Here is a 14,096-nt window from a genome sequence, read left to right as displayed (position 1 = left end):
AACAGCTATACAAGCTTTCAGTCACACCTAAGGCTAGGTTCACAACTATGGAGGTTGCGTTTGAGCCATTTCTGCATTGTGTTTTGAGTTTTTGCCTCGTTTTTAATGCGGTTTTCCCCTATCGTCTTTCAGGACAGCACCTTGAGAGACCTCTGCTCCTCCCCACCTGAGGAAACACCTCCACCCTAAATAAAAATACTGTCACTCCCCTCCAACCTCAGTTTTGGGCGTTTCCTCGGGTGGGGAGACCTCTTTAGTAGGCCTCTCCAGGTGCTGTCAGGGGACAGAGATGCCTGGGGACCGCAACCTGTAGTGAGCAGCGTGAGGTGAAGGCCGGGGAGCTGGCTGCTATCCCCCAGGGAAGGCTACAGTGGCAATCCAGCGGTTAATTAACCACTAGGACTGATTTACATGAAAGCTGTCAGCTGAAACAAATGATACCAGGATAATGCCTGCAGCTGCAGACATCATCTTGGTATAACTACTCAAAGTCCAGCTATGTACCAGTACGCTGCTGGTCTTTGTTGGGCATATTATAAACAGCAAAAAACATGGGCATATGATGAATCGGATCTGTGTACCAATATGAGTGCAATTCATTCTTCGTAATATCCATGTTGAGGGTTAGGAACAAAAAAAAAAATTTCTATTCAGAAAATGTTATAGGTTTCTGTGCGAATTGTCTGGCAAAAGCTGAATTTGGGTGGGTGGCAATGTATTGTTGTGCATATAAATTGCTTTTGCCCACAATTGATACAAATCTTCCGTAAAAAGCAGCGGAGGGGCTAAACGCTAACAAGGCTATTCCTAACACTGTTTTTGGGAACACTATACTATGGAGGCACAAGTATAGTTCTGTTCGTGATCATTATTTATTAATCCAAAACATCACTATACTAGTAATGGGGGTGATCAGCAACCTACAGCATAAGTGCGATAGTGTGCAGGCAATCTAATGCTAGTTGACCCTGATGTTATCTGATGGCGACTAGCTATTTGACTAGTGATAGCTATCTGACTAGCAATAGTGGCAGTAATAGAGTGATCAGTGAAAAATTCTACACTGCTTAAAAAAATTAAAGAAACACTTTAAAAACACATCAGATCTCAATGGGGAAAAATATCATGCTGGTTACCTATACTGATATGGAATGGGTAATGTGTTAGGAACTTAAGAAAGCCCCCATTGTTTGATGAAAATGATTAACCTACAGAGGACTGAATTCAAAGACACCCCAAAAATCAAAGTGGAAAAATGATGCAGCAGGTTAGTCCATTTTGCTGAAATTTCATTGCAGCAACTCAAAATGGTACTCAGTAGTTTGCATGGTCTCCACGTACTTGTATGTATGGCTGACGTCGAGGCATGCTTCTAATGAGACGACAGATGGTGTCCTGGGGTATTTCCTCTCAGATCTGGACCAGGGCATCACTGAGCTCCTGGACAGTCTGAGGGGCAACCTGGCAGCGTCAGATGGACCGAAACAGGATATCCCAGAGGTGTTCTATTGGATTTAGGTCAGGTGAGCGTGGGGACAATTCAATGGTATCAATTCCTTCATCCTCCAGGAACTGCCTACATAGTCTCACCACGAGGCCGAGCATTGTCTTGCACCAGAAGGAACCCTGTCCAGCTCTCCTAGAGTAACTGCCTGTCTCCTGGAATCTCCTCCATGTTCTAGAGACTATGCTGGGAGACACAGCAAACCTTCTGGCAATGGCACATATTGATATGCCATCCAGGAAGAGTTGGACAGCCTGTGCAACCTCTGTTGGGTCCAGGTATCGCCTCATATAGTGACACTGACCCTAGCCAAATGCAAAACTAGTGAAAAACAGTCAGAAAAGATGGAGTAGGGAAAACAAATGTCAGTGGCCTCCCGTTTTCAGACCCGACGCTTGTGCAGTGGGTCCTGACCCGCTGCACAAGCGTAGGGTCTGAAAACGAGTCCAAGGATTTCATCCCAATACCTAAAGGCAGTCAGGGTGCCATTATCTAGCCTATAAAGGTCTGTGCTTCCATTCATGGATATGCCTCCCCAGGCCATCACTGACCCACCACCAAAACTGTTATGCTGAACACTGTTACAGGCAGCATAACGTTCTCTATGGTTTCTCCAGACCCATTCATGTCTGTCACCTGCTCAGGGTGAACCTCGTGAAAAGCACAGGGAATCAGTGGCAGACCTGCCACTTCTGGTGTTCAATGGCAAATGCCAATCAAGCCCTATGGTACTAAGCAGTGAGTACAGGGCCCACTAGAGGACGTCGTGCATTCAGGCCACCGTCGTGAAGTCTGTTTCTGATTGTTTCGTCAAGAGACATTTACACCATTGGCCTGCTTGAGGTCATTTTGTAGCAGTGCTCATCTTGTTCCTCCTTGCACAAAGTAGCAGATATCGGTCCTGCTGATGGATTAAGGACCTTCTACGCCCCCGTACAGCTCTCCTAGAGTAAACTGCTTGTCTCCTGGAATCTCCTCCATGTTCTAGAGACTGTGCTGGGAGACACGGCAAACCTTCTGGCAATGGCACGTATTGATATGCCATCCAAGAAGAGTTGGACTGCCTGTGCAACTTCTGTAGGGTCCAGGTATCACCTCATGTAGTGACATTGACCCTAGCCAAAAAGCAAAACTAGTGAAAAACAGTCAGAAAAGATGGAGTAGGGAAAAAAAATGGCAGTGGCCTCCACCTGTAAAACCATTCCTGTTTTGGGGGGGGGGTCATCTCATTGTTGCTCATTTAATTAACACCAAAGCAACTGAAACTGATTAACAACCTCCTCTGCTACTTAACTGACCAAATCAATATCCCAGGAGTTTAACTGACTTGATGCTATACTCTGATTAAAAAGTGCTCCTTTAATTTTTTTTGAGCAGCGTATGTTAACTATGAAATATCTGTAAATGGCAACTGTGGGGTTTTGAGGAGCTTAAGAGGCATTAGATATTTTCATGATGGATATTTTTTTTTACAGCTGTGATAGTTCAGCCAAACTTTTACTCTGTTGGAGTCTTGTGTTCTTAAATACATTTTTACAAATAGTGAGAAATTTTAACAACAAAGTTATGTCTGAATTGCAAATCACTGTGGCATCTGAAAAGTCCCAGTCATAGATAGTCCAGATTTGGTTACTTATAAACATAGGAATGTGGTTTATGGACCGACACTGAAAAAAATGGAATTTTGACCAGTAAAGTCCAATTATAAATTACAGGTAAGTCAACATTCCTCCCATCTTAACAATACAGTACAGGACACAAGCTTATCTTAAATTGTACAGTATTAGACACATGGACCCTGGGATGTCCCCAAGCAATGACTAAGAAGGATGGGCAACAAGGCAAACAGAACTGTGCCAACAATCCCAACGAAATCAAGGGGCAATGGACCAAACTCAGAGCACTGCTGCATAAACCTTGCAGCTGACACCGAGGATTGGACATCCACCTGGTAAAACTTGGAGATGGTATGAACTGAAGATCAAGCGACTGCTTTACAAAGTAAGCAAAACAGAGGCTTGATGCCCAAAACTCCTACTGACCTGATGGAGTAAAAACATAATAGTGCTTGAGGCGCTTTATCCTTTAGAGTGTAAAAAGCATAGACGAATTGACTTATTCACCTAGCAATGGTGGATCTTGAAGCAAAATGCCCCTTGAGAGGCCCTGATGGCAGGACAAATAGTGAGTCCATCTTCCTGATAGAAGTTAATCACCTTTATGATGGCTCTAACCACATCCAGATATTGATGAGCAATCTCCTTTGGGTGATTAACAGCAGGGTACAAAAAGGAAGGTCTATGTCTTTGTTCAGGTGGAAGGCCAACACCACTTTAGGAAGGAAGGCCGTTGACACAAGACTAGCTTATTCCTATTAAAAATTAGGAACTGCTACTTGCAGGAAAGCGTCACGAAATTAGAAACATGTCTGCCAGACATGATAGTTATGAAGAAGGCAACCTTGCAGAAAAGATCAACCATGGGAAGTTTCCTGATGGGCTCAAACAGTGGTTTATGCAAGGAAGAGAGAATTAAATTAAGATCCCAAGGAAGCACAGGATGATGTAAGGGTGGTCTAATCCAAGAAAAACTTTAAACAAAAGTTTTTTTTATTGTCTTGTTTTTTTTTTTCTAAATAGATAAAGCAAAGGCCCAGATTTTTGGAAAAGGATGGACAGGGCCAAGAACACCTAAGGCCAAGTTCTGGCAAACTCTTAATTGTAGGAAAGCCAGAATACGAGGCACAGAGTAATCTGTGGGATTGAAGAGTCTGTGTTTATACCAGGTGAAAAAGGATTTCAAGGAACATAGTTCTGGTAGATCCAGGTACGATGCATCTTTCTGGAAGTGGCTTCCCTTTGCTTTTAGCAAAGTCAGAGACTCCCCTGTCCCTTAAGATCTGGGTTTCAGGAGCCATGCTGTTAATGCCAGTGAGTAAGAAACGGGATGGAACAGAGGACCTTGAGATAAAAGAGGTCTGGCTTGTACAGAAGAGACCAGGACCTAGAAGTCTGGGTATGTCTGTGAAATAGGTTCTTCTACACAGGTTGGATGCAATGAGAATCACCATTTTGGCTGTGCAATCAAGGTAGAAATTACAATGGAGGAAGTGCACAGATCAGCTTGAACTGAGATCAGGGAATTACCAGAGCATCTAATGCTAGAGGATCCTTAGTCCTGGCCACAAACAGCAGTAGCTTGTTGTTGGAACTAGTTGTCAAAATATCCACATCTTTGACATTTGGGTTTAGACATGTCAGGGTGAAGGTCCCATTCCCCTTTCTTTAGGTGGTGCCAGCTGAGGTAATCTGCCTTCCAATTGTCCACTCCCAGGATTTGAACAGGAGAGATCGCTGGATCTGCCCATGAACTGATTACACTTGCTTCCTTTAGGGCTGCCTGACTCTTGGTACCCTCCTGATGACTGAGGATGGCCACAGCCATTGCACTGTGATTGCACCCTCATCAGGTACCCCTACAGAAGGAGGTACAGTGGTACAGAGCCAATTTAATTGATCCAAGTTCCAGGATGTTGATATGAAGCTTGGCTTCCCTGTATGAACAGAATTCCATGTGAAATTCTGAAATTTGAAGTATCTGTTTAGGGATTTAGGTCCAAGATAAGACAAATACTCAGTTGATACCCACTCCCTGGGAGAAGGGCTGGTTCAGGGTGGTCTGAAAAGCTCACTGTCCTTGAGCAGATACTGGTTGGTTTGAGAGAAGAAAGCAGTGAAGGGGGGAGGGGGGTAGAAACTCTATATTGTACTCCTTTTAAATCACTAATGGAACCCACAAGTCTAGAACACCTGGGACTCAGAGAGAGGCAAATTGTAACAGATGCCCCCCCTCTCCCAGCAATGGTGATCACTTATTGGGAAGAAGGTTTTGAAATAGACTTGGTGAATTTTGTGTTTCAAGTCTTGCACCGAATAGAAGGGCTGATGTTTGGCTTAGAAGTTGAAGCCTGGGTAGAGCACTGGAGGTGTTCTCAGTCTTGAAGAGGTAGAAGCCCCCGAGTAGGAAGATGGACCCTTCTCTGTGGAAGAAGAACCTTTCCTCCTGTGACATTTTGTGAGGGCACTTACAAATACAACACTTGTATGCTCTCCTTCAAGAAAGGAGAACCAAGTGCGACAATGCCTAGGATTTTGCACATAGGAGCAGCAAAAATATAAACACTGGCAAATGCATTGCATTAAGCTATAACATCTGTAGCCTCCCCTAACACCAACTCCGGGTGCTCTTCATTCCCCTCAATGTCTGCTTCATTTTCTAGAACAGCACATCACTTGTTCACCTAGCTAGAGTCAGCGGCAGCGGAGAAGAAGCCTGGCTTCTGAAGACAGCGATGGATTTATTAAAGCCATTAGTTGTCAGAAAGTGAGACACAATGGCAAAAAAGCCTGCCTTGGTCAGGTTGGCCGCTTGTTGTGTGCCTGAGATAGAACTAGAATTTGCTCTAGAGATGGATGCAGAGATGGATATTACAAGATTCCTGCTCCAGTGTAATGTCAATCAGACGTTCTGAGCTTTGCTGGCCTTCAGCAGAGCGAATATTCGCTGAGCTTTTGCTGCGGCTCCCTTATGCTTGGTTTCCACCAGTGCTATAAGTGAGGGTAATCCCATGTAAGGTACTCATGAAGAAGGGGGCGGACATAGGCTAAGCCTGTTTGTGAGGGAGTATAAAGCAACCCTGTGTTAATCATCCTGTAGCAAAGTACTTGCTGCAGAAGGAAGCGTTCCAGGCAGAAGTGCAAGTAAACAGTGTGACCTGTGATGTGATGTGATGTAAAACCTAGTCATCCACCTGAGACTAAGCTCTGAGCGGTGGAGTTTTAGCATGAAGTTCAAAAAGTTTACATGGTATATCTGCATAATTTTCAGAAACATTTGCCAGTAACCTTGTAGTTTAAATGTCTAAGCCAAAAACTATTCAGGATACATGTAATAATTGCACAGCAAGTAATAGAGATGCATATTATACTGGCAATGGTCCAATCTCAGGGTGACACTGCCGTACCTGTCCATGTCACTGGTCCTTGCTTTGCCATCACAGTGGTTTTCAGGGTCTGGGATCCATAAGGATGGACCATGACCCTGGACTTGTGAAGGACCCGCAGCTAACTACATGCAATGCACCAAGTGCCGAGGTGAGTGCTCAAGCATGGTCCCAGGACAACATTACAGGACATGCCTGTGGTGTGGAGTCTGGTCTAGCTGCCAAGGTTGTAGAGATCTGAATGCACTGCTTTTATTGCTGTACTAGAAGACAATGTTGACTAAAAAGAATAGATGGAAGAATCTGAGGCAAAAATAATATAAGCTTAGAATGATTTTCTGTAAGGGAGAAAAGTTCTAGCACCTTAGAAGACTAGCAAAAAACTGGGGACTCACGTTTCACCATTCACCTGAATGTACCAGCCTATAATCCAGGATCTAGGAATATTTAGCCTGTGTCCTATACTGTACCATTAAGATAAACATACATACTCATATACAAAGAGCATACTTTTTGTACAAACTTTTTTAGGAGACAATTTGTTAAATAATACCTACATAGAATTCAAATATGTTGTTCATGAAAGGCCCAACATTACCTTACAACAGCCACAAATCATACATAAAAAAAAACTCTTAAAATTGCAGGGAACCCATTTTTTTTTTTAATAAATCAGGTACAAAAATAGAGCTTTAAAACAAATACAAACTACAAGATCAAAAACAGAATAATGCATTTACATTTTGCATGTCTTTGTAAGCCATATCGCAACTTGGAAACATAATAGTAAGATTACCTGATAATTTGGCTTCCAGCCTACGGATCTGATCATTTCTCCTGGAGATGTGAGAAGGCAGATCATCACGGGAGCTACTGCCATCTGATGCCTGCGGAAGCAGAATCAAAGTAATTTTAAAAAATGGTTTTATGAAGAACGTCTTAGGTGTTTTATTTATTTATTTATTTTTAATAGAGAAAGGAAGGTATGAGCCTCCGTCAAAGATTCTATTGTTGCCTGTGTCCATACTGGGGAGTTTTTCCAGACAATATTTTCACTGTCCACTGCTGTCCTGTTCACAATCGATCATTCTATTTCTTTTCTTGGTGTCACAGGGATTGGACTGCTGAGGACTGGGATAAAGTCATTTTCTCTGATAAATCCCCTTTCCGATTGTTTGAGGCATCCGGAAAACAAAATTGTCTGGAGAAGAAAAGGTGAGCACTATCATCAGTCCTGTATCTTGCCAACAGTAAACCATCCCGAGACTATTCATGTGTGGGGTTGCTTCTCAGCCAAGGGAATGGGCTCACTCAATTTTGCCTAAGCACACAGTCATATATAAAGAATGGTACAAAAACATTCTCCGAGAGTAACTTCTCCCAACCATCCAAGAACAGTTTTGTGACGAACAACGCTTTCTCCAGCATGATGGAGCACCTTGCCATAACGCAAAAGTGATAAAATGGCTTGGGGAACAAGACCTTAACATTTTGAGTCCATGGCCAGGAAACTCCCCAGACCTAAATCCCATTGAAAACTTGTGGTCAATCCTCAAGAGGTGGGTGAACAAAAAAACCCACAAATTCTGACAAACTCTGAGCATTGATTATGCAAGAATGGGCATCCATCAGTCAGGATGTGGCCCAGATGTTGATTGACTGCATACCAGTGCAAATTGCAGAGGTCTTGAAAAAGAAGAGTCAACAGTGCCAATATTGACTCTTTGCATAAACAACGTAATTGTCAATAAAAGCCTTTGACACTTATAAAATGCTTGCAATTATACTTTTGTTTATATCCTCTTGCTGCCCTCCATGTACTGCGGACAGACGGCATCTATAGGCAAAGCGACATGCGAGTACGTCGCTCTGGCTGTACTAATACAGGGAAACATGCAGCACTCCCCACCCACAATGAAGATTCCGGTGAATGGGACTCGGTGATCATGTGATTGCTATTCAATCAATCTGATTCATAACAGCTCTGCTTCTCTTCCTGATGATCTGTGGCTGGCCCACAGATCTCACGATACATGGGGCCAATCACAGCACCCTGTACCATGTGACCAGCTCTAGCTAATCACAGATCACTATTATATTAAACTGTCGTGAACTTAACTCATTCATGACAGTTCAAAGTAAGCTTAGCATCGCACAGCAATTATCTTCATTTGCTCTTGCAAAGCAAAGTGGAAACAAAAATCCCTATAATCCTCCCCCCCCCCCCAACATGTAAAAAAAATACTGTATTGATAATTTTTTTCTTTAAGGGTTTTTTTTTTTTTTAAAACTACTTGCCGGCTGCCTGCCCACATCATGCAAGCGAGCAGTGGATCTGAGCAAAGCGGCGTAACCTTACGTCGCTTTCTATTTCAGATTGTGAATGCGTCTGCTGCACCCCCCCCCCCCGTCGGTCCAGTGAGAGAAGAGAGAACACAGCACTAAATTTTACACACACACAAACACAGGTAGCACATTTAACCCTTTGATCACTCCGTCACCAGTGCCATTAGTACAGTGTCAGTTTTTTTTATGTTTCACCAATCACTGTATTACTGCCACTAGTGACATCAGATAACGCCAAGGTCTGTAACCTCCCCTCCCAGCCATGGTCAGCTAGCATTAGATTGCTCACACACTATCGCACTCATGCAATAAATCGCTGATCATCACCATTACTAGAATAGTATTGCTATGGATCAATATATTGATGATGAACAGAACGTTTAGCTCCTTTGCTGTTTTTCACGAAAGATTTGTATCAATTGATTGTGGGCCAAAGCAATTTCACACGCACAATACAATCGCTGCCCACCCAAATTCAGCTCTTCCTAGACAATTCGCATGGAAATCTATCACGGTTTCTGATTTAAGGATCCATGCACAATGGCCCAGGGGCGTTTTTGCCTCGAGGCAAACAAGGAGTTTGCCTAGGGCGGCACTTTTCCGGGGACAGTGCCGTGCGCCTCACCCCCCTTTCCCACGGAAGTATCCCTTCAGGGGCTTCTGTGTCTTACCTGTGTATGCGACTCCGTGTCCCACTTCGATCCGGTCCATGAGGCACGGAGAGGGTGTCCGTCCAGTGTCTTCAACTCCTTGGATCTTGATCGCGATGTGGGTGGGATGACATGCCACCACTAATCTGGCCACACCCCTGGGATCACTGGGCTGCCTGTCCCTCCTTCTGCAAGCCCCGCCTCCTTGCCGGTGATTGGCCGCCAGATCTGTAGCACAGGAAAGGCACACAAGCGGCCAATCACCGGCGAGGAGGAGCCGAGCGGCAGCATGAAGATCTTAGAAGTTCGAGTGAGGGACCAGCCGGAGCCGGTGAAGAGCAGCCAGAGAAGGAAGACAGCTGATCAGTAAGGTAAGTGTCTGTGTGGCCAGGATATGGACAGAGCAGATGGTGCTGCTGCAGCCGGGTATGCTGGCTGTGGATGGGAGAGGGAGGGAGCCCGGGCTGGAGCAGGGTCAGCAATGTAAGCATCATTAGTGTCAGTGTGAGAGGAATAGTGCCCCATTATTGGTGTCACTGACACCAATGAGGGGGCACTATTCCTCCCACTGACACAAATGAGGGGGCACTATTCCTCCAACACTGACACCAATGATGGGGCACTATTCCTCCCACACTGACACCAATGATGGGGCATTATTACTCCCACACTGACACCAATGATGGGGCACTATTCCTCCCACACTGACACCAATGATGGGGCACTATTCCTCCCACACTGACACCAATGATGGGGCACTATTCCTCCCACACTGACACCAATGATGGGGCACTATTCCTCCCACACTGACACCAATGATGGGGCACTATTCCTCCCACACTGACACCAATGATGGGGCACTATTCCTCCCACACTGACACCAATGATGGGGCACTATTCCTCCCACACGGACACCAATGAGGGGGCACTATTCCTCCCACACTGACATCAATGATGGGGCACTATTCCTCCCACACTGACATCAATGATGGGGCATTATTACTCTCACACTGACATCAATGATGGGGCACTATTCCTCCCACACTGACATCAATGATGGGTTACTATTCCTCCCACACTGACACCAATGATGGGGCACTATACCTCCCACACTGACACCAATGATGGGGCACTATTCCTCCCACACTGACACCAATGATGGGGCACTATTCCTCCCACACTGAAACCAATGATGAGTGACTATTCCTCCCACTGACCCCAATGATGGTGCACTATTCCCCCCACACTGACACTGATGATGGGGCACTATTCCTCCCACACTGACACTAATGATGGGGCACCATCGTTGGTGTCAGTGGGAGGAATAGTGCCCCATCACTGGTGTCAGTGGGAGGAATAGTGCCCCACCATTTTTATTAGTGAGAGGAATAGTGCCCCACCATTTTTATTAGTGGGAGGAATAGCGCCCCATCGCTGTTGTCAGTGGGTGGAGCTCTAATAGCAAGCTGTGGAGCCTAAAGAGGAATGGGGTGGAGTTTACAGATGAAGGGGTGGATCTTAAACAGGAATGGGTGGGACAAATTTAGATGCAGGGGGTGCCCGATTTTAGTCTTGCCTAGGGCAGCACAAAACCAAAATACACCACTGCACTGGACGATTTAATAACACTGGTAACGTTAGCTGTGTAAAGTCACGTTAAAAACGTGCGTTTTTGTATTAGCGTTTAGCCGTGTTTTTTCATGTTTGTTTTTAGTATCTTTTAGAGTTTTTTTTTTACTAAATAAAACCCCGAAAACTTTTTTTTTACAGCTAAAATCTCCTCTAGAAAATCGCTAGTTCTGGGGGGTTTTTTCAGCCAAACAACGCCTGTCAAAAAACATTGATTACAGTCTATGTGTGCATGGACACATAGGATAACATGCAGGGGAGTTTACAGGCTGTAGAAAAAAAAACCTTCAAAAGCCAAAAACAACAGCTGTAAAAACATCCAGTGTGCATGAGGACAAACTTTTTTGGGCCCAACCTTCAACATGGGTATTACAAAAAATAATGAATTGTGGTCATATTGGTCCACAGATCCGATTCATCATATGCCCATGTTCTCTGCTGTTACATATATGCCCAACAAGGAGCAGCAACATAATGATACATAGCTGGACTTTGAGTGGTTATCCCGGGATGATTCCTGCACCTACAGGCCTAGTGGCTAATTAGCTGCTGGATCATTTTTGCAAGCAGCAGCACTCCCCCACCAACCCCTCCGCAGCCTTCCATGGCTTTCCTTGGCTCTCCCGTCCCACAGCAGAATCCAAGAATGCAGCCGAAAGTTCTGCCGGATGACCATAGAGCTGATCGGAGACCAGAATGGCTCTGATTATCTCCTTGGTCTAAGAAACTGGAAGCTATGAGTATTTCATCATTTCCATTGCGCCGGATTTTCCCAGCGCCATTTTTAAATTGGGAAAGCATCTGATCACACCGATCTTTAAAGACAGAGGAGAGATCTACAGTCTAAAAGACCCCAGATTAATCAGAAAAGAATACATGTCATTAACTATTGATATCACAGGGGAGATTTACATTTCCTGTGATAACAATAAAAGTGATCACAGAAAAAAAAAAGAAAAATGAAATCACCCCTGCCCCGCCCCTTTCCCATGCTCATACGCAAAGGCGGATGCAAGCGTTGGCCCATGTCAGTATGTAAACAGAGATTGCACCATGCATGTGACATATCACCGCAAACGTCAGATCAAAGGCAGTAATTCTAGCAAAACTAGACCTCCTGTGTAAATCTAAAGTAGTGACCTGTAAAGGTTTTTAAAAGGGTCACCTATCCATGTTAAAAATTTACATAGTTTGTCACTGTTACACAGGGATGTGCAATTTTAAAGCATGTCATGGATGTAATCTATTTATTCGGCGTAACATCTTTCATATTTTATCAAACAAATGGGCAATATATTGTGTTTTTGTGCTTTAAAATTCAAAAAAGTGCATTTTCCCCCAAAAATTTGCATTTGAAAAAAAAAAAATTGCCACGCAAATACTGTGTGACATAAAAAATTGCAATGCCTGCAGGACCTTCCTGCCAAATGCCAGGTCCTGCTTTGAGTGTACCTTCACTATAAAACATCCAATGAAAGCATCTTGGCTTGATCCTTTAGCTGATCTGCGAATCTGCTCCACTGATGTCCTGCCTTCTCTACCCGGAGGCTTGAACTAGTGTGCTCTTACTCTTAAAGCAGATGGAATCAGAAGAAACTCTGAACTATGTAGTTTAGAGAGGTCCACTGTATAAACCATCTAGCAATCATGGCTTTTCCTGCCTGTAACCATTTCCTAGCACTAAGCGGTAACTTAATCTGTGAAACAAGGACACTACTTGGGCAAACGGAGGATCCTGCTTAAAGGCAAATGATTTAGGAAAGGCTCCCTGACACACTTTGTGGAACCCCCCCCTTTTTTTGGGTCATCGTGATGGCTAAAAAGACAGCCAATTTATGAGTAATAGATTTGAAGGAAGCTACTTCATGGGCTCAAAAAAGGCTGGACAGGTATGTACCCAAGCACACCGATACCTATGGCTTCTTCACACTTGAATGCTGGAGCAGAATGCAAATAAATTAAGCAGAAAGGAGCTTGGTAAATAATGATTGGAACTATTCCACCCCCCCCCCCCCCGTTTTTGTGTGCACTCCCGAAGGCCCGACAAGCTCACCGCCATCCACGGCCTCTTTGTTTCCCGCTCCCTCAACCTCCTAGCGATCACAGAAACCTGGATCCAGGCCACGGACTCTACCTCCCCTGCTGCACTCTCCTATGGAGGTCTCATCTGGACCCACTCACCCAGTCCCAACGGTCATAAAGTTGGTGGGGTTGGTCTGCTCCTGTCACCACAGAGCGCCTTCTGAGTCCTCCCAAACCCCCCTCTCTATCCTCCTCCTTCGAGGCCCACTGCATCCGACTATTCTCCCCAACCCCCCTGAAGAGTGCCATTATCTACCGGCCTCCTGGACCCGTATCCCGCTTCCTTGATGACTTTTCCACCTGGCTACCCTTCTTTCTCTCCTCCAAATGAGCCACCACCATCATCCTTGGGGGATTTCAACATCCCTGTCAACATCGACAACCCGGCCTCATCCCAACTCCTCCACTTAACCTCCTCCTTTGCACTCGCACAGTGCATACAATCCACCACCCACTCCGACGGAAATATCCTGGACCTTGTCTTCTCCCACTTCTGCGCTCCCCACAACCTCACTAACACCCCCTTCCCTCTTTCTGACCACAACCTTATTACCTTCTCTGTCTTATTGTCCTCTAACGCCTACCCCTCCAAATGTCATACTACTACCAGCCGAAACCTCCGCAACCTGAACCCTGCCCCCCTCCACTCTGCAGATAATTAACTCCATGACAGCATCCTCCCCCTGTCCTGCCCCGACCTGGCTATAACTGCCTATAAGAACTCGCTGTCAGCTGCCCTTGACTCACGAGCACCTTTAAACACACAAAACATCAGACCCCGACCGCTCCAGCCTTGGCAGACCGATCACACCAAAACTCTCAAACGACACAGTCGTGCCCTAGAGCGACTATGGCGCAAAACCAGATCCCAACTAGCCTTCAT

General features: G+C 45.0%; 1 protein-coding gene across 2 annotated transcripts in view; it reads right to left on the bottom strand.

Moving 5' to 3' along the window:
* The window catches only part of GOLGA1 (golgin A1), a 385,049-nt gene that overhangs the window by 278,307 nt on the left and 92,646 nt on the right, over positions 1 to 14,096 (bottom strand). For both annotated transcript variants that reach the window (XM_089669420.1, XM_089669419.1), the window contains exon 3: positions 7,303 to 7,393. In XM_089669420.1, coding sequence (XP_089525546.1) covers positions 7,303 to 7,393 — 91 coding nt within the window. The remainder of the gene's footprint in view (positions 1 to 7,302; positions 7,394 to 14,096) is intronic.

The sequence above is a fragment of the Staurois parvus genome, unplaced genomic scaffold (assembly GCF_062004578.1).
Source record: "Staurois parvus isolate SC_StPar_1 unplaced genomic scaffold, SC_StPar_1.0 ptg000076l, whole genome shotgun sequence".
Taxonomy (NCBI): domain Eukaryota; kingdom Metazoa; phylum Chordata; class Amphibia; order Anura; family Ranidae; genus Staurois; species Staurois parvus.
Note: the sequence above shows the minus strand (reverse complement) of the source record. Positions and strands in the feature narration are given on the sequence as shown.